Source organism: Urocitellus parryii, chromosome 1, assembly GCF_045843805.1.
Source record: "Urocitellus parryii isolate mUroPar1 chromosome 1, mUroPar1.hap1, whole genome shotgun sequence".
Classification (NCBI taxonomy): Eukaryota; Metazoa; Chordata; class Mammalia; order Rodentia; family Sciuridae; genus Urocitellus; species Urocitellus parryii.
In genome coordinates, this window is record NC_135531.1 from 12,258,408 (window position 1) to 12,280,644 (window position 22,237).

Below are 22,237 nucleotides of genomic sequence, written 5' to 3' on the forward strand. Positions count from 1 at the left end.
CCCACCTCAAGCTCTTACTGACTACTCCCAAGGTAGTGGAGTAGACATTTGTTTAGGCACGGTCTTATTTTGACCCTTCAATGTTCCTAAATGGATACCAACTGAGCAAACCATTGTCACATATGGATTTGTTCTTAACCAGCAGTATGGCTCAACTATCCACTGGATCCTTGCCAGGACTTAAATCTCTCACATTTTACAATATCCAATGCCTTCCATTAAAAAAATTGAAATTCAAAAAGGATTTGTTGTAGTCTATGCAGTCATCCCATCCTATTTCCTGGGCTCAAGCTATTCCACTAGAATGACTCATGTTTGACCCACACTGGGATAAAAATGTAGGTGAGGATTCTGCTTATGGATCCTTTTTAAGACATACATACACATACATACATACATACACACACACACACACACACACACAATGCCTCCAAGGTATCAACTCAAGGACAAAAGAAATAAATGTTTTCCTGAGCAACTAGTATCTTTTATGTAATGGAACCTATTGGTGTTGTACCTAATCGTATGTCACCTTTTGCTTTCATCTTTAGGAAGAACTTTTGGTCTCTGAATCTGAGGTCAATTTTCAGAGTTTTTGCATCAGTTTTATCATCTTAGTTTATAAACCCTTCTTTTCCTTGGACCTAAACTATCTTATTACTTTATCATTTTTTGGTAACCAACTCAAAACATCTTCTGGTTAGCCAAGAATAAATAATACATATTACTTTCATGTTATCATATAGTATTTCTTCCATTTTTAGCTTAGTCACTTTTTTGTTCAAGTTTTGTGAATTTCTCTATTTACTTCACAGAGATCCTTCCACAGTGCCACTCAAAGTCCAGTATTTTAACCATCACCTATGTCTATGAGAGCACCTGCCTTAGGTAATCTGGGCTCCCCAGTGCATAGGACAAGCTGGTTAGCCTGTGAGGACCCCATTACAGGTAATAAGGACATTAGGACATACACATGGGAAAAGATCATCTCTCTCCCAGAGTTAGCCAAGGAGACCTCATTATTCAAGACCTCATTATTAAATGCTTAGACTGAGTGTCTGCCAGGAGCATCAAGGTACCCTTAGATTACTATTTAACATGGTTATACTCAAATAGTTCTATTTCTATTAACCAAGAACAATAAAATAGAGAAACTTTATCACTCTTACAATTCACCAAGCTTACATATGTGTGCATGGGTACATTGATAGATATTATATTAGACATCATCTTACTTGGACACTTCAACTTTCACAAAAGGATCCCAACTCAACATCTTATTTCTCTATAATCCTGACTGCTTATATACTCATACTATTTCGTATAATAAGTATAATGAAATATTTTAGCTGTACAGACATTTTTCCAGAAGAAAATCAGAAAAAAATAGGTATATTCATTTAAAAAGCAAAGACTGTAAGAGAATATTTTCATGATCTTATGTCAGTGAGGGAAGTAACCTAAGTTCTGAGTCCAACATCAGGACCAACAGAGTAAGTGTTTGGAGAGAAGATAAGGTTTAACTGCACACAACTTTGTACATGAATTAAGTCTTAGTGAAGAAAACACAACCCACTAATTCTACCTCCTTTCCATGTTCCCTTTTCTCCCTAAGATCCGGTGGCTTTCAAAGAGCCAGTGGACTTACCCAGTAAGGGATTTCTGGCATATTTCCAGCTGGTCCAGCAGGTGTGGCAGGAGCTGCCCCAGGGTCTCATCTCCAACACAACACTGGACCACATTTGGCATTTCATGTGCCCGAGTCATGATCTTCACCCAAGATTTATCTATGTTGGAAAAGCGCTTGGCTTCCTGTAAGAATGACGTAACAAGCACATTTGGACACTTCTGCCATCTCAAGGGCAGAGCATCTCACAAATCTCCAGCGGAGGCCAGACACCCACGTTACACATGCCTATTCTCACACATGTTCTGACTTCTAGGGTCTTTTGCATTATATCACTCCCTTTATTAAGTAAGTGTCTTTAGCTCAACCCTGGATACTTTCATTATTTTAAGTATAAACAGGAAACTGACATAAAATTAATAATAGTTTACAAGAGGATTTAAGAGGGAAGGACATTCCCAATTATTTTTCATGCATATCTCTAAATGGAGTGAATTTTCTATTTTCAAGTTTTCTACACTAAGTATTTAACTTTTTATATGTTTGGGGTGGGGGACAAACACTTAAAATATGAATAAAAAATTAATCCTAGGGTAACTTATGTTACCAAAAAATTCATTTTTTCAGGAAAAAGTGGAAAACAGATAATTTTGAGAGAATATAAATAACTTCTTCCCTAAAACTTTCTATATATTACCAATGAGAATATATTATCAAATATGGGAGCAAGAAACTTTACCTCACTTCTTTAACATCATGTGAAAATTTTCATTAAGTCCAATTTTAGATTTTTTCCTACCCAATAAGAAAAACATGCCCAAATATAAATCAAAAAAAATAATAAGTAAATATTTAAAATTTTAGCATATGAATACATTTCACTGTTGACCAAAAAACAAATGTTCTGCCTTACAATGGGATAACAGCTGCCTTCTATAACTAAAAACTAACCAAAGAAAAGATTATAAAACCTACATGAAGAGTCAACATTATCATGCTCAAATAGATTGTTAAAGCTCAAATATGTTGTTAAAACTATAATGTTGCAAACAACTTTTGGTAATTGAATGAGTTCTTGAGATTTGGTTAAAATGTCTTTTTTTAAAAATCTCTAAATATACCCCAGGTATACATAGTTAGTTAATGACAATGTGATGGAAAAATAGACTCAGCATCTTGAGAAAACCTTCAAGTTTCGGAGCTTTCTCCCTGCACGATTTCCACCCCTCAATCTTACAGTACAGAGATAATTGAGTACATTGTATACTGTGCATTATTTTTAAATGTCAGCTGTAGAAGAACAAATTATCCAACCATTGTCAAGATGACTATACCATAATTCCACACTGCTCCAGTTCTACCTCCACATTATCTGAAGAAGCACATCAATTATGTGGGAATTCACAGTCTGTTTTTTTAAACCCTGGGTTTCCTGCCAAACATCACAGTTTCATTGCATTCTTACTCTCGGTATTGCCCTTTTGCTTTCCACAATTCCTCACTGACTCTGAAGAACAACATCCACAGCAGAAAACAAAAAGTCTGGGGGCAGGCGTACAATAGAGATTAAAATATTACTGCATTCTTTAAGAGGTTATTAGTTCTTGGATTTTTCTCTAATTGAAAAAAAAAACCTCAAGGAAATATTTAAAAATTCAAAAACCTTGGGCAGTTGCTTGGCAATGTCTCCTCCCACAAAGACAGCTTCCAGATAAATCCACAAGTTTTGCACGGTCATCCAGTTCTCGATGATGTCTGTTGAATTGGAAAGGTACTGAACCCACTTTTGAATCTGGGCTTTGAATGGCACATTGTACCTAAAATAAGAAACATGCTCAATGTTTCATTTCTGTTGTATTGATGTTGTTTTTTGAATTAAAACCCCCTTTAAAAATCTTAACTCTTTAAGCTATATGCATAGTGACTACGTTTTAGAAAACTAAATCCTGAGCAGTCCAAACTTGACATCACCAACAGTCTAAATCTCCAAAACCTAATTTTATATCCCATGTTACTTGGGAGTACCAAGAAAATGGAAAAGGAATTTTTTATCAATACAGGTTTAAAGAGATGGCACTTCCTATATTTGAAGTATTGATACACACGTGCCCAGGGAGGAGAGTGATATTTTAAAGCTAGAATAGCACAATAAATTCATATCTTTATGGTATCCACATATTATACAATTACCATTTATTAAGATCCTGGTGAACAAAAAAAAAATTATTTTGGAAAGAGCAAGGGAAAGCTCATCGCTTACACATCCCAAGCAAATTTAAGTTCATGAGTCTACAGTTTCCATGTCCAAAATGTGATGGCTTTGTTGTTACCATCAAATAGTCAAATGGAACTATTAGCCTGGCCTTTCACTATGCAATGTTATTCCTCATTATGAATCAAATTCATCCCGTATCTTGATCTGTCATCTCATTGGAGTGCATGTACACAACTAAGAATTCTAGTCCATAAATGTTGGCAGAAAGCTTTTTTCAAGTAGAATGATTATTCTGGAATTCAGAATAATGTTCCCCCTGAACCCAGAGCCTGTAGAGCTGTCAGCTGTGCAGCAAAGCAAAGCTGAAATGTTCAGGGAGATCCAAGTGGTTAATTACACGTAGCATTATTTTGTCCACTCTATCTCAGACACATCCCACAAATAGAGGATAATGAAATAAAACCATTGTTACATGTGCTGTGCCAAAGGCTAAATTTAAAGCAAGTATTTTATTTGTATGAAGGGTATTATTGCAATGCGTGTTTCTTAACTTCCCTTGGAATGTCCATTACTGTGATTCTCAAATATAAGGGCAACCGTAGATGGTTTTCCCACCTGTTGCTCAGGAGAGAACTCAGCAACATCAAACTGTCCTCCATGTTGGCGATGATTTCTGAGGTGCTGTCTCCTCGCAGGAGAAGCTCTCCGCGGGTTTTAAAACTGCCAAATGTGAATGTTTTGCTGTCCCATTCATTAATCACTTGCTTCAGCTTCTGTTCGATGTCTCTCTCCTTCACTGCACTGATACAGATGTCCTATCAAAACAGTAAGTGCTCATTTTATTACATGAAAGTGACCCATCTCATGAACAGCTCAGGTTCAGCAGAGATGTTGTCTTCTCTATTTGCTTCATGCGTATCTAAAATATGTATATTTCCAGATGTCAAATGCCATATAATAGTGATGTGTACGCATAGGTATAAATGTGGAAGGAGACGGGGATAACGATAACGATGACTAAAGAGAAGCTTCATTTATAAAAATTCCCACAAAACTGTTCCAGAAAGATAATAGGAAAGATAGAGTGACCTTTTATATTTTGAACCTTAATCACAGACTCAAAACATAATGTTTCTGATTTATCTCCAAAGTCAACAAACGCAGTGAGGGGAGGAATTTAGCAGAAAACCTGGTTTCTGGTCACTCTCCCAGTCTCACTTGCAGCTTCATCTTCTCCCAGACCATTAGCTGAGCCTGTCTCTGCCCTCATTTCTTCTCACACTACATTCCCTTTCTGGGTGAGCTGATCCATTCCCGTGTGTCGGGTGATCTTTCATATCTCCAGCTGAGACCCACATCCATTTGCCTACTGGGCTTCTCTGCTTGGATGTTTCAGGAGAACCCCAAACACAACCTGTGAAATATCAAACTCCTGTCCAAACGCAAGCTCTTGATCTCTGCTCTTGTCACCCCCATGCAATCCCCTTACAATATCACCAGTCTCCACATGAGCATAATAACTCACCCAGACCTCTCCACAGGAAAGCCACAGATCATCGTATCCCCTCCCTATCTTTCTCCTACCACATTCCCTCCATCAACAAATTCTACAGTTTCACCTCCTAAAAATTCCTGGGATCTCTCCTCTCCTCTCCAGGCTCATTACCTCCTCCCCTGGCAACAAGCCAGCATCTCTTGCCTAAGCTCCCTGTTGGTTTTGCTATCATTCTCCCCTGCACTTGACCATCAGGATGATCTTTAAGAAATGCAAACCTAAGTCATCCCCTCTGGAGACACATCCCCCAGGTGGTCCGCATTGCCCTAGTGACTAAAGCCAACAACATGTGTTAGGATCAGTCTCTTCTCTCCTCTTCCTCCATAGCCAAGACCACAGCCATCTTTTGCTTGCTCCAACACATTTCAGATACTTCACACATGATTTCCTCTCTTCCTGGAATGGTCCTCTTTGCACTTACACAGCTCCTCATCTCCACTACATGGCCATGCTCACTCACACAGCCAGCCCAGCTTGCCCTACCTTTATCATCCCCGGAAGCGACAAACCCCTGTATCACAGGCTGTCATTGATAGCATCCTTTTCCATCAGTGGCATTTACTACAGCTTATAACTACACTTCGATTCGCATGATTATTTTACTGATTATTTAATGGTCTCTGAATACAGGAAGACATCTTTATGTCCCCCCTCAGAACCTGTCGCATAGGTATGCACTGGACAACCACTTGCTCAGGAGTTAATGGCTGAATGCCAAGAGTTCCAATTGTCCTAATGTGGTTTGCCCCACAATATGGGAGTGCTATGGAATAAATCCCATCAGACCTTCCGATCTTCCTCCACATCAGACTTGATGAGCTATACCTCTATTTCCTCTTTGTACTTCAGAAGAGGTGCCTCCATGATGTTTCTCAACTTGAAGGTTTCATTCCCCACATCCAGACTGTGCCCAGTGACGGCGGCGATCCTCGCCCAGTGCCTCTCCATCATGGCTTTACTGGCCATATATTCCAGCAGGGGGCAGCACTCACTGAAATCATCAATGGTCTTCTTCAGGTCCAAAAAAGCCTGCCAGTCCTTTAGTGCTCGGGGCAGCTTCCGACACCTGTGAAGAGAAACCAGTGTGGAAGGGCTGGGTGGAGCTCAGTGATAGAGTGCTTGCCTAGTATGCACAAGGCCCCAGGTTCAAGTCCCAGCACTGCAAAAACTCAAAGAAGTCTTTTCAAATACTTATCTGATTTTGAAATTTCAAGACTTAGACATTATCTCTTAGTTTAACTTACTGGCATGTTTTACATAAAATCGATTCTCCCAAGTCAGCAAAGTCTTTATTTTTTCCATCCCTCATAACAATTACTTAGGTAGAAGCATTACATCAAAGGTTAGAGGTGCCTCTGAATCCATTTCAACTCTCCAAACAGATGGGGAGAACATACTAAGTGCAAAGCACAGCACAGCGCATCAACTCACACGCAAGACAAGGGCCGCCCATCTTCCCTGGGTTCAGCACTTGAAACGACAAACCACGGGCCTCTTGCTTTGATTCCAGGAAAGTAGCTAACATTAACTTCAAATGTTTGGGACATGTAATACAAATCAAGCCCAGCTCCCTCCACACTGCAGGAAAGGCCTGACAAGATTCATCCAGGTTTAGAGGAGGCGCCTCTCACCACTTACACACAGGGGCCATTAACAGAGCGATTCATGAGGACGCTGTCAACAGACAACAGAGAGGCAGCACCATGTGCTTTTGAAGCATCCGGGTGGAAAGCAAACCCAACGGCCCATCCCAGAAGCAAGCCTTTGAAGCCATAGCTCTGGCATGCCAGGGATCTCATTTCTCACCTGTTCTGGAATTCTAAGAGCTCACTGTTGATTTTTTCAATATTCACTTCCGACCAAAGGATATCTTGATAGCCATTCACCGTTTCTATGACACTGTTGTACAGTGTGTATATTTTCTGCAGCAGATTTAGTTGTTTCTTTATTTCAAGAAGCTGGGGATACTGCGTCACAGGCAGACCAAACAGTTCCTCTCCGCCAGTGTAGGTGATGTATTTCCGATAAATATTATCAAACTGATTCTAAAAACAACACAAGTGAAAACTCATCAAAATGATTTACACATGAACAAACAAGGAAGTGAAAATACTAGCAAAGAAACAAGAATTATGATCTCTGACATACGTAACTAAGAACACTTAATGAGTGCAATTAATTCACAGGAATACCCCTTCTAATGGGAACCACAACAAATCATATACACATAAAAAGGTAAATGTGGACTGAGGTTGTGGCTCGGTGGTAGAATGCTTGTCTAGCACATGTGAAGCACTGGGTTCAATCCTCAGCACCACATAAAAATAAATAAATAAAATAAAGACATTTTTTTAAAAAAATGTAAATGCATCTCATATTCCACAATAAGCTTTTATGTCTTTAAAAAGCATATGTAAGTTTTAAACTCAATAAGGTTTTCATTATTTGTAAAAGTTGTAGAAATTGAAATGTTACCTGAAACATGATAAGCCTATCACTGGCTTCCTGAGGCTGCAAGCCACTGGCCATCGGACCATTCTGAGGCAAAACAGTTAAACATAAAATGAAATGAAGTGTCTGCATACAAATTTCATAAGTTCAAAGTGTTTGAGTACCTAAGTTGTTTTCATACACGTCATATACATAACAGGAAAATAGTTTTTATGGGTAAAAATGACTCAGAAAGTGATTCAGTTGGAACTGTGTCTCAAGTCTGAAAAACCCAAGTTAATGCTATTTCCATAAGTTAAAAGGCCTTGAAAATTCTAAATATGTATTATTCACTTCTTAGATGACACAGGCAAAAAAGACTCAATGGCTCCTCTGGAAGAAGCCCGTCCTTCTGTTTCAGCAGAAATGCTCATGCTATTAATTTGCAGACTTCAACACTCTAATACCTACTTGTAACGTGAACTGTGTACACAATATTACAATTCATTTTCCCTACATTACGATACTTAAATGTGTGGGTCTCTGTGCTTCTTCATCTATGAAGTGACTCCGTGGGTTCAACCTCAAACTTTATTAGCTTTGTGGTTTGGTCTGCTACTACTTAACAGGTTTGAAATTTACCCCATGCTATACATATTTCTCTTGGGTAGCACATGATAATTAGCTGGAAACGGATCTCATTACACACCACATTTCCACTAGAAGATTCTGCACTAAACCCCGTACATATGATTAAAATATGGTCTCCGTGGGACAAGGGCTCCATCTGTCTTCCCCACCACTGTATCTTCAGCACAAAGGACAGTGCCTGGCACGTGCTTCGTTCATTTGTAAAACTAAGGAATGCTTTGGAAAGGAGGAACAGTATCTATATTTGAATTTAGAAATTCAGAAAGCTATTAAGCAATCCCCGTACCAGACCAATCATACAATATGAATAGCACTTTTAAACCCCCCATTTCGTTTGAAATTTTTCTGATGAACTTTAAGGGGAAGGAATTATGGAAAGAAAATACTTTATGAAACTCCTCTGCAAAAATAAAATCCCAGTGGCTCAGGGGTCGAGCACTTGCCTAGCATGCGTGAGGCACTGGGTTTGATCCCCAGCACCACATATAAATAAATAAATAAACAAATTAAGGTATTGTGTCCACCTACTACTAATATATTATACACACACACACACACACACACACATATAAAATAAAATCCCAATTTCTAAAAAAGTTTTATGAAATTCAACACATCGTTTTCAAACAATAACATGTTGTTTGTTGTTTTTACTCTTCCCTGAAAATAAACCCAGAGAAAGCCAAAGTCATACCAAATCATAGTCCAGATAAAACTGGTGACAGTCTTGGAGGAAGACCTCCACAGTGCTGATAAGCTCTTTCCTGAAACCAGGCTGTAGAGAGACCAGTTCATTCTGAACTTCGCTGGCACGTGCCAGGAGCTTCTCCCAAGCATAGCGCAGAGTGTCAACCTTGTCCATCTCTTCCTTGGCTATCAGAAGTCCGTATTTGTTAAGCAGGGCATAAGATTCCTACGTGAAAGAAGAAAAGCTTAATTCCTGACAGATATAGAAACCTACACACGGTCATTTACTAAAGCATCGGAGGGGAATAGATCAGTGTGACAGGGTGATCATGACCTCACCCTCAGGATTCTAGTTACTGTACTTGCAAATTTAAGAACTTAAAAGAGTGACTGAGCTACTCAGCTCCGGTTTTCTCATCCTGGAAACTAGAAAATTCCCTGGCTATGCTTCAGGATCTTTGCTAGTATCTAAAAAATATTATTTTAAATGCATTTTTAAAACTATAAATTGCTACACAAATAAAAGATAGCTTTTCTTAGGCCTCCAGATTGTACTTGAAGACTACACAATCATATCAAGTAAATTGAAAGCATTAAAACAATTTCAATTCTAATATTAGAATAACAAAATAAATCAGAATTTTAACTTGGCCCCATGCCACTTTGTCGCTAAGTGGTTCCAGTAGTCAGACCTAAGTGGGTGTTCTGGAGTCAGAACCTGGGCCGAATCATTGCCCCCAGACTGCAAAACCTGGGATCACTCTTTCAGCTGAAAAATTAAAATAAGCAGAGTTTGGTGCCATAAGAAATGATTTTCCCTAAATATCCCTGGCCTCTTTTCCCACCACTACTCCTCCCCACAGAGGAGAAATGAAACCTGACTGCTGATTTTGGGGGGCAGAGGATGTTGATTTGGGCAAGTAAGGCCCTGGGCCTTTCTCGCTCTTCTCTCTTCCTTCTTGAAAGCACTCCTGTGACCGGTCCCTCCATACCACAAATGTGGATCAGGGTAACAGAGAGGCCTGCGGCGTCCCAGGGTTGCCTCTGATGGGTAAGAAAGTGCACTGATCCTGGGATTCAGTGCTCCCAAGTCCAGGGTGTGTGCATGCACGTTTGGTGGATCGGGAAAGCGATAACCAGAGAGGTGCACTCCGTTACGTCTTCTGAATGAGCTCTATCAGCATAAAGGTTATACCGTCATCCTGACACCTTGACTCCATTTCTGTCTTGACTCCCAAGGAGGAGAAAATGCTACTGTCAGCTACTTCACCTCCTCTTCAAACCCCGGGAATTCCCTGGTCCTGCACAAGGAGCAGACTGTTTGCCTTGATGTTTCCATTCCCAAGAAGAACGTGACGGAAGACGGGACCCCACGGCCCCCCAGGACAAAGGATAAATGTGTAGTGACCTGTACTATCCTCACAGGATCGTGAAATCTTTAGAAATACAAAGAGTACTGTGGAAAGTGTGAGGCTGGAGTCTGATCTCGACCATCAGAGGGTAAGACCAGACATTTCATTACAACGTGATAAAATGACAATGTTTTATGTCTGGAATTTTTTGTGAAAAGTACATACATGACCCACTTCTGATACACGATTTCTTTGTGGGAAAGATAGCCAGATATGGCACCAAAACCACAGTGGTGTGCAACACAGGTCAAGCTGCACGGTTCTTGGAGCCTGTTCCCTGTGTGGAAAGCAGGGCTGTGGGAGGGTTGGTCCTGCTCACAGCTGGGAGTCCCAGCCCAACTCCCGAGAGTTGTAAGGACCACCCTGCCTCCCTCCCTGGAAAACTGCCTTCTGCTGCACGGGCGCCTCCTCCATGACCACTGGCCTGGAGGCAAAGGGTCAGTCTCCCTGGCCTCAAGGTGGGACCAAGTGTGGTGAAGTTCCTGGGGGCAGCTCCCCGGGGATCGGGCTGAATTTAGCCAACAGCTGAAACCACGTGGCACTTAGCTTTGACACCACCGTCCTTTCCTGTTTCCTTCACTCCCCTCCTCTGGTCAGTGCTTATCAGTAAATATTTAACTTAGAAACTGTCATCACAGGCCCTGTTCTTGGGGACCTGGGATGGCATGTCATGGATGAGAACTAGCCCACGAAAGGAACTGGACAAAGGTGAAGCATCATCATTAGTGCAGTGGTTCTGGGGTCTGCACCATTTGTAATTCCAGCCCAGACCTGGTCCATACGTCAGTCGATGGCTTCTACATGTGAAAACGTTTCTGCACTAAACAAACAGGGATCAGTTACCTCGACGGGTCCTACTTGAAAGTCGATGGGGATTTGCTGCTCCCTGATTTCTCTCAGGGTGGCCATCGCGATCCGAATATCATCTAGGTCCTTAATTGGACGACTCAGTTTCTTACTGAATTCTTCCACCAGGGTGAAGATGCTTTCCATCTCGCTCCTGTATTTTCTGTTACAGTGGCGGCCGATGACAAGCATCCAGGCTTTTGTCTCCGTGGTTAGGGCAAATTTCAAGTCAGCTGTACAACCCAAATATCCAGAGTTCAGTTTGAAAAACTGGATCAGTGTGAAAAGACTGAGTACTCACTCACAGTGAGCACTCTGCAGCCTGGATCTCTCGAAAACATGAAAATTAAACTGGGGGAAACATTTCTGAATCATTATATGCTCATTCATTTTGTAAAGCCTGTTTTTGCAACAATTCAAAATGCATTTTGAAATGCTTTGAAAAAAAGATAGCTATCAAAACCCTCTGAGACAAGTCTCAAATGTTTGTTACTGTTATTTATTGAAGGAAGGACGAATCTTGATTCTAAATATAGAAGATTGTATCCTTTTTCTCTAAACCAGCCTTTATTTCCAAGGTTTAGCATCAAAGTATTCCAAATAGTCCAGAATAAATAATTTTGCAGAAGGGAATTAAAGACAATTCTACAAATTGGTCTTAAAGCTTGAGGCCCATGAAAGGAAAGTCAATCCTTAAGATAGCTAGAATATCTTAATATTAGTATTCTCTGGGATACTAATCTAGGTAAAGAGATTTTAAAAAAAAAAAAGATACCTTTTATGTAAGTGTCTGAAAGAAAATGAACCAACCTGTGAACAGAGCAATGGAACCCACACAGATATATTCAGGCTCAGCATTAATTTCCTGCTCCAGGTTTTGGAAATAAAGAATCTGGGACTCAAATTCAGAAAGCAAAGGGTTTTGCGTAATAAATGTCATAATGGTCTCTTCTTTCTCCTTTTGCCAAATGTGATTGTAGCGTTTGAAGCAATCCATGGATGTAATGACTTCCTAGAAGAGAAATAACAGTCTGTGTAGAGAAGGCAGAACCTGAAACGGCATCATGACACACGGGAAGACTTGCCCACTGCCCAGCTCCCACAGAACCAAGACGCAGGGAATGGCGTGGACAGTACAGCAGGGCTGGTCATGGCTCACTGTTCCCATCTCTGGCCAGAGGGGAGAGCAGTTTCCAGAAAGTAGAAGAAAACAAAGTCTTTGAAAGTCCTGTGGACAGGGCCCTCTTAAGCAGAGCTCCTGTTCTTCATGGGACTAGGAAAGGCAGTCATGAAATTCATTTGGAAAAACAAGAGACCTGAATAGCCAAACCAGTCCTTAGCAAGAAAAATGAAGCAGGAGGCATCACAATACCAGACCTGAAACTATGCTACAGGGCAATAGTGGAAAAACAATAGCAACAGCATAGTATTGGCACCAAAATAGGCAGGTACACCAATGGTACAGAATGGAAGACAGAAACAAACCCACATAAATAGGGTTGTCTCATACTAGACAAAGGCACCAAAAACATACACTGGAGAAAAGATAGCCTATTGAGCAGATGGTGCTGGGAAAACTGGAAATTCCTATGTAGCAAAATGAAATTAAACCTCTGTGTCTCACCCTGCACAAAAATCAACTCAAAGTGGATTAAAGCCATAGGCGCCAAAGCAGAGACCCTGTAGTTAATAGAAGAAAAAGTGGGAGCAAATCTCCACAGTGTTGACTTAGGAACTGACTTCTTTAACCAGACTCCTAAAGCATAAGGAAGCAAAAACAAAAATCAATAAGTGGGATGGACTCAAACTAAAAAGCTTCTTCTCAGCAAAGGAAACAATAATGTGAAGAGAGAGCCTACAGGATGGAAGAAAATCTTTACCACACGTACCTCAGATAGAGAACAAATATCCAGGATATATAAAGAACCAAAAAAACTTAACACCAAAAAATAATAATAATAATAACCCAATCAATAAATGGGCTAAGGAACTTAACAGACTCTTCACAGAAAAAATACAATCAACAAACATATGAAAAAATGTTCATCATCTCTAGTGATTACAGAAATGCCAATCAAAACTAGCCTAAGATTCTATCTCACTCCAGTCAGAATAGCAGTTATCAAGAATACAAATAACAATAAGTGTTGGTGAGGATGTGCGGGGGAAATGTACACTCATACACTGCTGGTAGGACTGCAAATTGGTGCAACCACTCTGGAAAGTAGTATGGAGATTCCTTAGAAAACTTGGAATGGAACCACCATTTGACCCAGTTATCCCACCCCTCAGTTTAAGCCCAAAGGACTTAAAATCAGCATAATACAGTGATGCAGCCACATCAATGTTTATAGCAGCTCAGTTCACAATAGTTAAAACATGGAACCAACCAAGATGCCCTTCAACAGATGAATGGATAAAGAAAATGTGGTTCATATACATAATGGAATATTACTCAGCCTTAAAGAAGAATAAAATTATGGTATTTGTCAGTAAATGGATGGAACTGGAGAATATTATGCTAAGCAAAATAAGGTAAACCCCCCCAAAACAAAGGCTGATTATTCTAATAAGTAGATGCTGATTTATAATTGGGGGATGAGAATGAAGGGACTTTGGACTGTGCAGAGGGGAGTGAGAGAGGGGAAGGGATGTGGGGATGGGAAGGGCAGTGGAATGAAATGGACATTATTACCCTGTATACACGTGCGATTATACTACCAGTGTGACTCTGCACCATGTTCAGCCAGGGGAAGGAGAAGTTGTGCTCCATTTGTGTACAACTTGTGAAAATGCATTCTACTGTCATGTATAACTAATTAGAACAAATTTTAAAAATAAAAATTTAAAAGAAAAAAAGCAGAGTTCAAAGTCCTGCCACTGGGGAGGTATGAGGCAGGAGGGAAAACACAATGAAGTGACTGCCCTCTACTGCTCAGAGCTCCAAGATGCCTCATGGGTTGAACCCCTTGAAAACTTCCATGGGACCCTGCTGACGTGCTGCCGAGGTCGGACAGTCAGGTGGAGAAGGGTGGACCTTAGTTCTGGAGGGGGTGGGACAAAGGGAACAGCCAGCATCAAATCCCATTAGGAGATCCATGGAATCCCATAAAAAATGTTTAAAATCTGAATAAAATTGATATGTGTGTAATAATACATCTTCTCATCCCTATTTTGAATCTTTTTTCCAAAATTCCTTGAGTTTTAGACTAATCCTCATAGAGACCCCACACACTTCTTATTAAACATGTTTCCTAGGTATTTCTCCATGATGTTGTCATGGCAAACAAGATCTTTTTCCACTATTTTTATAACTAGCCATGAATGCCATGTAAGTTTTAATACTTTCTTGTTTAGTAATCAGTTCAGTTTGCTAACCAGTGTGCCTCTGTAAGGTGACATGGCTCACACACACTGGTAAATGGGTGATGGAGGGTCTCATTATGAGATGTCATTCCTCCCAGCGCTTTGCTCCACACATGCCATAGCAGCAGGCCTCCGAGAGGCAGGGCCTTGTGCACCTGCTCCCTGAACCACTTCCTGCCTCCACGCCAGTCGGGCCACCACCTGTCTTGGTTCTTGGCACAGCTCAGCCTGGTCTCCATGCTGTATCGATGCTTCTGTGCCTCCGTAACCTCCCCTGCTCCTTGAACACCTCCTGAGCTTCTTTCACCTCTTTCTAGTAAAATTCTTTAATTTCTACAGCATTATTAAACATATTCACATTTTACTGTGATCAAAAACATTTTGGGATAAACTCATTACAAAATTTCCTAGATTTTATGTGTCTGCCTCTATCCCATTTTTCTCAAAATTCTTATCATTTAATAGTAAATATATAACTTCTCAAAACAAAAATTTTCAGGAACATATTTAATGTATTTTATCAGAAATGCTATTACTTATCTTTTAACAAACTTAACTGATGTTGGGTCACACAACTTTTTTTTCTGATTAGTCTCAGATTTACTTGGTAGAGGTCATATTACCTATAAAGATTTTTTTTAAATGACTCTTCATTTCTAATGTTTATGCCTTTGGGGGATAGAGTTTTTTTTTCATTAGATTATATCATAACTTAAAAGTCATATCTGTGTGAGAAAAAATGTTAAGTAAAATGAGGCATAACAACTGCAACCATTTGAAACAACAGATCATTACCGACAGCCTTCTAAACTGTACAACTGTTTTAAGTACATTGCACCAACCTGCACCAAACCAAGGAGTCCTTAACTCTGCCTCCCCACATACAGCTAGCATCCCTCACAGCCTCACTGGGTGCCTTCATTGGGTGCCGAGTTCCCTATCCAGTGAAATGCAGAAAGCTAAGACTGCCGTGGTTTATCCCACTATACCTGGTCCCCTGGTGTGGGATGATGTATAGACATCAACGTGTGACACAGGAAAGCGGCATGATCACAGATGCACTATGGTTCAGAGGAACAAGTATAGACATCAAAGACTCCTGCATAGGGGTAGAAATGCCAGAATCCTGAGCTCTTTCCGCTCCAAGAGTTCATACTATGAAGAAAACACCCTCACTCAATAAGATTTGCCCTTATGTTAGAAGAAAGTGTCAATGCTTATTAAAAGAAAGCTAATTTTTAGGGTGAAGGAATCCTAGAGTTTAAAGGGAGAATTACATGAGCTACACAGGTGAGCTGTTCTGCTTCAGTTATCTCCATTGCCAAGGTGGTTTGGGTGGTTTGGGTAGTTTAGTCCAACTCCTTGTTTAAAGCCAGGCAGTGTTAGAAATGGACGGTCAACTGAGGCATGTGTTGAATGTAGACTGGGTTTGCATTCTGAGCCATCAGCCCTGGCAGGAGGACAGGACTCCTGGTGAGGTCACAGGATGTCCTATGGTAGAAGCAGACTCCTCCAGAAGGGTCCAAGGCGGTGGAGGGCTGCCCGTGTCTAGTGTTGTCACTGCCTGTGCATCCCTTCTCCCCGAAATAATTTGTCCGTTATGTAAATCTGGGGAAAAAATTCTTCAGGAAACTGTCACTCCTTCCTGCTATTTTAAAGATGACTGAGATCTGTTCATTTCCTCCATATAAAAGAAATGGAAATGCAACAAAATTGACACATGTAAGTATTTTGTTGCCAGCAGTATCATTTCAGCTACTGCACCTTATCCTTAGATTTGCTAATAAAGGCTGATTATATTCACAAAAGTGATGGACTTCATGGATGACATTATATTTTCTGTGATGACTGAGACATTTGAAAATGTATCTGAATATTTATTGTTCTCATAGGCTATTCTTCTTACCTTTATCATTTGGTATAGAACCTGATCAACTAAGCACTAGATATTTATTGAATTATGTGAACACTGTCCCTGAGGCAGTTAAATTCAGAACCTTCAGTATATTAAAATAGGAAAATTAAATTTGCATAAACGCAAAGACTTAAGGGTCCCTTGGGAAGATATTAACACTAAGTAACATTTCCTCAAATTGTTATGTCAATGGGAAGTTTTCAGAGTGCTTTCAAACAAATGTAGCTCCTTCTAGCCAGACCCAGTAACAGAAGAGATGTGTTCTCTGAGCAGAAAATTGTTCCTACAACACTGAGAAATGCTCCTGAAGTCAAGAGGTCCCAGTGCTATGGGAATAAACATTGTTTTAATGGTTTCAAGAGGTACTGGTTCCTCTTGGCTAATTAACCAGGTTAGCTAGATCCTACCTGAGGGTGCTCAGCATCTGCGCCCAGTGCACATGCTTGGTGGTTTCTGGAGAGAGAGATCTGGGACCTTATGGATGGACCTTACAGGATTGGTTGTGTGATTACTTGCTAAAAACTCTTTAACAAATTTGGTGGGGGTACGGGAGATGATTTCAGGGTTCTAAGTCTTTTTTGTTACAAGAGTAAATTTGCGGGGTGTTGATCCAACATGGCAGCCGGCGAGGAAGCAGTGATTCCAGCGTCTCCACTTTAACGGGATAAGAAAGACCCACCTGAACAGATGCAGCCTACCTACGGAGGAACTTCTAGCATAATTCCCTTAAGAGGAGAGCAGCCGTGAACTGGTAGGTTTATTGGAAGTGACAGTTCGTCCCAGAGAAGTGGATCTTGGACAGCCTCTCGGGCACAGAGGTCTAGTCCCGCAGACATCAGCCGCTCGGCAAGCAGCTCCCCTGGGAGGCCTAGAGCTCGCTCTGGGAACAGCCACTTCACCTGCCCGGTTCCTAACCATGCGACCACAGCTACCTGGCTCCACGGGTGGCCCCGCGGCGGGTGCAGAAGTCGAGTCCTGAAACCAGCGGCCACTTTTGCAAGTGGCTGACACCCGAGCGGCCTGACCCGCCCCGCCCGAACCGGCAGTCGGCCTCCGCCATCAGGGCTCCCCTGGGAGTCATAGAGCTCGCTCTGGGAGCAGCCCCCTCACCCGCCTGGTACCTAACCACACAGCCGCAGCTACCCGGCTCCATAGGTGGCCCCGCGGCGGGTGCAGAAGTCGAGTCCTGAAACCAGCGGCCACTTTTGTAAGAGGCGGACACCCGAGCGGCTTGGCCCGGCCCGCCCCGCCCGAACCGGCAGTCGGCATCCGCCATCAGGGCTCTCCTGGGATCTCAGCTCATTCAGCTACGGAACAGGTGATTTCAGGCTGGTATTGGCCTGCATCTAGCAGACAGATTTCTTGCTCAGGCTCGGGACTGGGGAGCTGGATTCTGGTTCCCGAGACTAACCTGGCCCAGGTCTCAGGAAACTGCGGAGACTGCCGGTGGAGGCTAGCTCCAAGTGGAGCGTGCGCTGAGCTTGGGGCGACTGGGCTCTGACTCCCGGAACAGTTTTGGCCTGGGGGCAGGGGAACCCGTGGGGGTCGCTCGCTGGAGCCAGCTCCCAGCGGTGAGTGTATCGGGATCCGAGAGGCGGGGTTCTGGCTACCGAAGTTGCTTCGGCCCAAGGATAGGGAACCAGAGGTGTCTGCTTCTCAGTCAGGCTCCTGCTGGGTGCTGTGGGACAGAGTGGAGCTTCCTCCTGCGCCCAGAGCAGGCCAAGTGACCCGCCGGCGTGGTATCATAACACACCAAACGCAGCTGGGGCTGAAGAGAGTAGCCGCCCACGCCTAGAATAGGACCAGCAACCCCGAGGCGCGGTAGCCAAGTAACCTCATTTGGAGTAGGGGCTGTGCAGAGCTGCCATCTGAGCAAGCAGGGCAGGCAGACCTGCAGCCCACTGGAAAGACAGGCCAGGTAGCTTGCCAGCGTGGTGGACACGCAACACCGAGGCAGTCGCGTCACACTGGTTGGAGTGGGGGTGGAGCAGGGTCGCCTCCCAGGTCCGGAGGGGGCTCAGCGACCCGTTGGAGAGGTAGTCAGGTACCCCCATTGGGAGTGGGGGCTGTGCAGAACTGCGACCCACCGGCCTAGAGGCCTGCCAGCGCGGTAGACACGTCACACCAATTGGAGTGGGGACCCAGCAGAGCCGCCACCCACATCCAGATCAGGACCAACGACCCCAGGGCATGGTAGTTATGTTACCATAATTGGAGTGGGGGCAGAGCAGAGCCGCCACCCGTGCCCGCAGGGGGGGCAGACCTGTGACCGATCAGTGGGGTAGACAGATCACCCTAATTAGAGGAGGAGCAGATCCACTACCCGCCCTGCAAGGGAGACTTCCCAACTATACAAGAGCAATATAAATAAATAGGGGGTAAATTTCAAAAACACAACAGTTGCACCAAGCAGAAAGAAATGCGAGCAGTATGAAAAGACAAGGAAAGAAAGGACCACAAGCAATGCAGGTCAACTCAACTTTAGAAGAGGTAATAGCTGCAACAGATGGAATGTCAGATAAAGAGTTGAGGATATATATGCTTCAGATGATCTGGAGTCTCAAGGAAGACATGAGACAGCAAAATCAGACAATGAAAGATCACATTGACAAACAAATCCAGGAAGTAAAAGATCAATTTCACAGGGAGAGAGAGGTAATAAAAAACAAACAAATAGAAATCCTAGAAATGCAGGAAACAGTAAACCAACTTAAAAACTCAGTTGAGAATACTACCAGCAGAGTAGATCACTTAGAAGAGAGAACATCAGACAATGAAGACAAAGTATTTCAACTGGAAAAGAACAGAGATAGCTCAGCAAGACTGCTAAGAAACCATGAGCAGAACATCCAAAAATTATGGGACAATATCAAAAGACCAAATTTAAGAGTCATTGGGATACAGGAAGGCACAGAGCTCCATTCCAAAGGAATAAACATTCTATTCAGTGAAATAATACGAGAAAACTTCCCAGACTTGAAGAATGAGACAGAATCCCAAATCCTAGAAGCCTACAGGACGCCAAATGTGCAAAATCATAAGAGATCCACACCTAGACACATTATAATGAAGATGTCCAACATACAGAATAAGGAGAGAATTTTAAAAGCTGCAAGAGAAAGAAAGCAGATTACATTTAGGGGTAAACCAATCAGGATAACAGCTGATCTCTCAACACAGACTCTGAAAGCTAGAAGATCCTGGAATAACATATTTCAAACTCTGAAAGAAAATGGGTTCCAACCAAGAATCGTGTACCCAGCGAAATTAAGCTTCAGGATAGAAGATGAAATTAAAACCTTCCACGATAAACAAAAGTTAAAAGAATTCACAGCTAGAAAACCATCTCTTCAAAAAATCCTTGGCAAAACATTACAGGAAGAGGAAATGGAAAATAACATTGAAAACCAACAATGGGAGGTAGGACAGTAAAGGGGGGAAAGTAGTCAAAGTGGATAACAAATCAGGTTTAGTAACATCAATAAACAAATATGGCTAGAAGAACAAACCATATCTCAATAATAACCCTAAATGTTAATGGCTTAAACTCACCAATCAAGAGACACAAGCTAGTAGAATGGATCACAAAACAAGACCCAACAATATGCTGCCTACAGGAGACGCATCTGATAGGAAAAGATATTCATAGACTGAAGGTGAAAGGTTGGGAAAAATCATACCACTCATATGGACTGCGGAAACAAGCAGGAGTGGCCATACTCATATCTAATAAAATAGATTTCAAACCAAAGTTAATCAAAAGGGATAAAGAAGGACACTTCATACTGCTCAAGGGAACCATACACCAACAAGACATAACAATCATAAATATATATGCCCCAAATAATGGTGCAGCTTTGTTCATCAAGCAAACTCTTCTCAAGTTCAAGAGTCTAATAGACCACCATACAATAATCATGGGAGACTTCAACACACCTCTCTCACCACTGGACAGATCTTCCAAACAAAAGTTAAATAAGGAAACTATAGAACTCAATAACACAATTAACAACCTAGACCTAATTGACATATATAGACTATACCACCCAACATCAAGTAGTTACACTTTTTTCTCAGCAGCACATGGAACCTTCTCAAAAATAGACCATATATTATGTCACAGGGCAAATCTTAGACAATATAAAGGGGTAGAGATAATACCATGCATCTTATCTGACCACAATGGAATGAAACTGAAAATCAATGATAAAAGAAGGAAGGAAAAATCAAGCATCACTTGGAGAATGAACAATAGGTTGCTGAATGATCCATGGGTTTTAGAAGACATCAAGGAGGAAATTAAAAACTTCCTAGAGTCAAATGAAAACACAGACACAACATATCGGAATCTATGGGACACATTGAAAGCAGTTCTAAGAGGAAAATTCATTGCTTGGAGTTCATTCCTCAAAAAAAGAAAAAACCAACAAATAAATGATCTCATACTTCATCTCAAAATCCTAGAAAAAGAAGAGCAAAACAACAGCAAAAGAAGTAGAAGGCAAGAAATAATTAAAATCAGAGCTGAAATTAATGAAATTGAAACAAAAGAAACAATTGAAAAAATTGACAAAACTAAAAGTTGGTTCTTTGAAAAAATAAATAAAATTGACAGACCCTTAGCCATGCTAACGAAGAGAAGAAGAGAGAGAACCCAAATTACTAGCATACGGGATGAAAAAGGCAATATCACAACAGACACTTCAGAAATACAGAAGATAATCAGAAATTATTTTGAATCCTTATACTCCAATAAAATAGAAGATAATGAAGGCATCGATAAATTTCTTAAGTCATATGATCTGCCCAGATTGAGGCAGGAGGATATAGACAATCTAAACAGACCAATAACAATAGAGGAAATAGAAGAAACCATCAAAAGATTACCAACTAAGAAAAGCCCAGGACCGGATGGGTATACAGAAGAGTTTTACAAAACCTTTAAAGAGGAACTAACACCAATACTTTTCAAGCTATTTCAGGAAATAGAAAAAGATGGAGAACTTCCAAATTCATTCTACGAGGCCAACATCACCCTGATTCCGAAACCAGACAAAGACACTTCAAAGAAAGAAAACTACAGACCAATATCTCTAATGAACATTGACGCAAAAATCCTCAATAAAATTCTGGCGAATCGGATTCAAATACATATCAAAAAAATTATACACCATGATCAAGTAGTATTCATCCCTGGGATGCAAGGCTGGTTTAATATACGGAAATCAATAAATGTTATTCACCACATCAATAGACTTAAAAATAAGAACCATATGATCATCTCGATAGATGCAGAAAAAGCTTTCGACAAAGTACAGCATCCCTTTATGTTCAAAACTCTAGAAAAATTAGGGATAACTGGATCATACCTCAACATTGTAAAAGCAATCTATGATAAGCCACAGGCCAGCATCATTCTGAATGGAGAAAAATTGAAGGCATTCCCTCTAAGATCTGGTACAAGACAGGGATGCCCTCTCTCACCACTTCTGTTCAACATAATCCTCGAAACACTGGCCAGAGCAATTAGGCA

At 41.4% G+C, this 22,237-nt stretch overlaps 1 protein-coding gene across 1 annotated transcript in view; it reads right to left on the reverse strand.

Annotated features, from left to right (window-relative positions):
* Dnah5 (dynein axonemal heavy chain 5) overlaps positions 1-22,237 on the reverse strand; it is a 218,748-nt gene that overhangs the window by 143,776 nt on the left and 52,735 nt on the right. The window contains exons 23-31 of the mRNA XM_077791415.1: positions 12,234-12,435; positions 11,421-11,656; positions 9,173-9,391; positions 7,873-7,935; positions 7,204-7,442; positions 6,223-6,463; positions 4,458-4,657; positions 3,291-3,444; positions 1,649-1,812 (exon numbers count right to left, since the gene is read on the reverse strand). Coding sequence (XP_077647541.1) covers positions 1,649-1,812; positions 3,291-3,444; positions 4,458-4,657; positions 6,223-6,463; positions 7,204-7,442; positions 7,873-7,935; positions 9,173-9,391; positions 11,421-11,656; positions 12,234-12,435 — 1,718 coding nt within the window. The remainder of the gene's footprint in view (positions 1-1,648; positions 1,813-3,290; positions 3,445-4,457; positions 4,658-6,222; positions 6,464-7,203; positions 7,443-7,872; positions 7,936-9,172; positions 9,392-11,420; positions 11,657-12,233; positions 12,436-22,237) is intronic.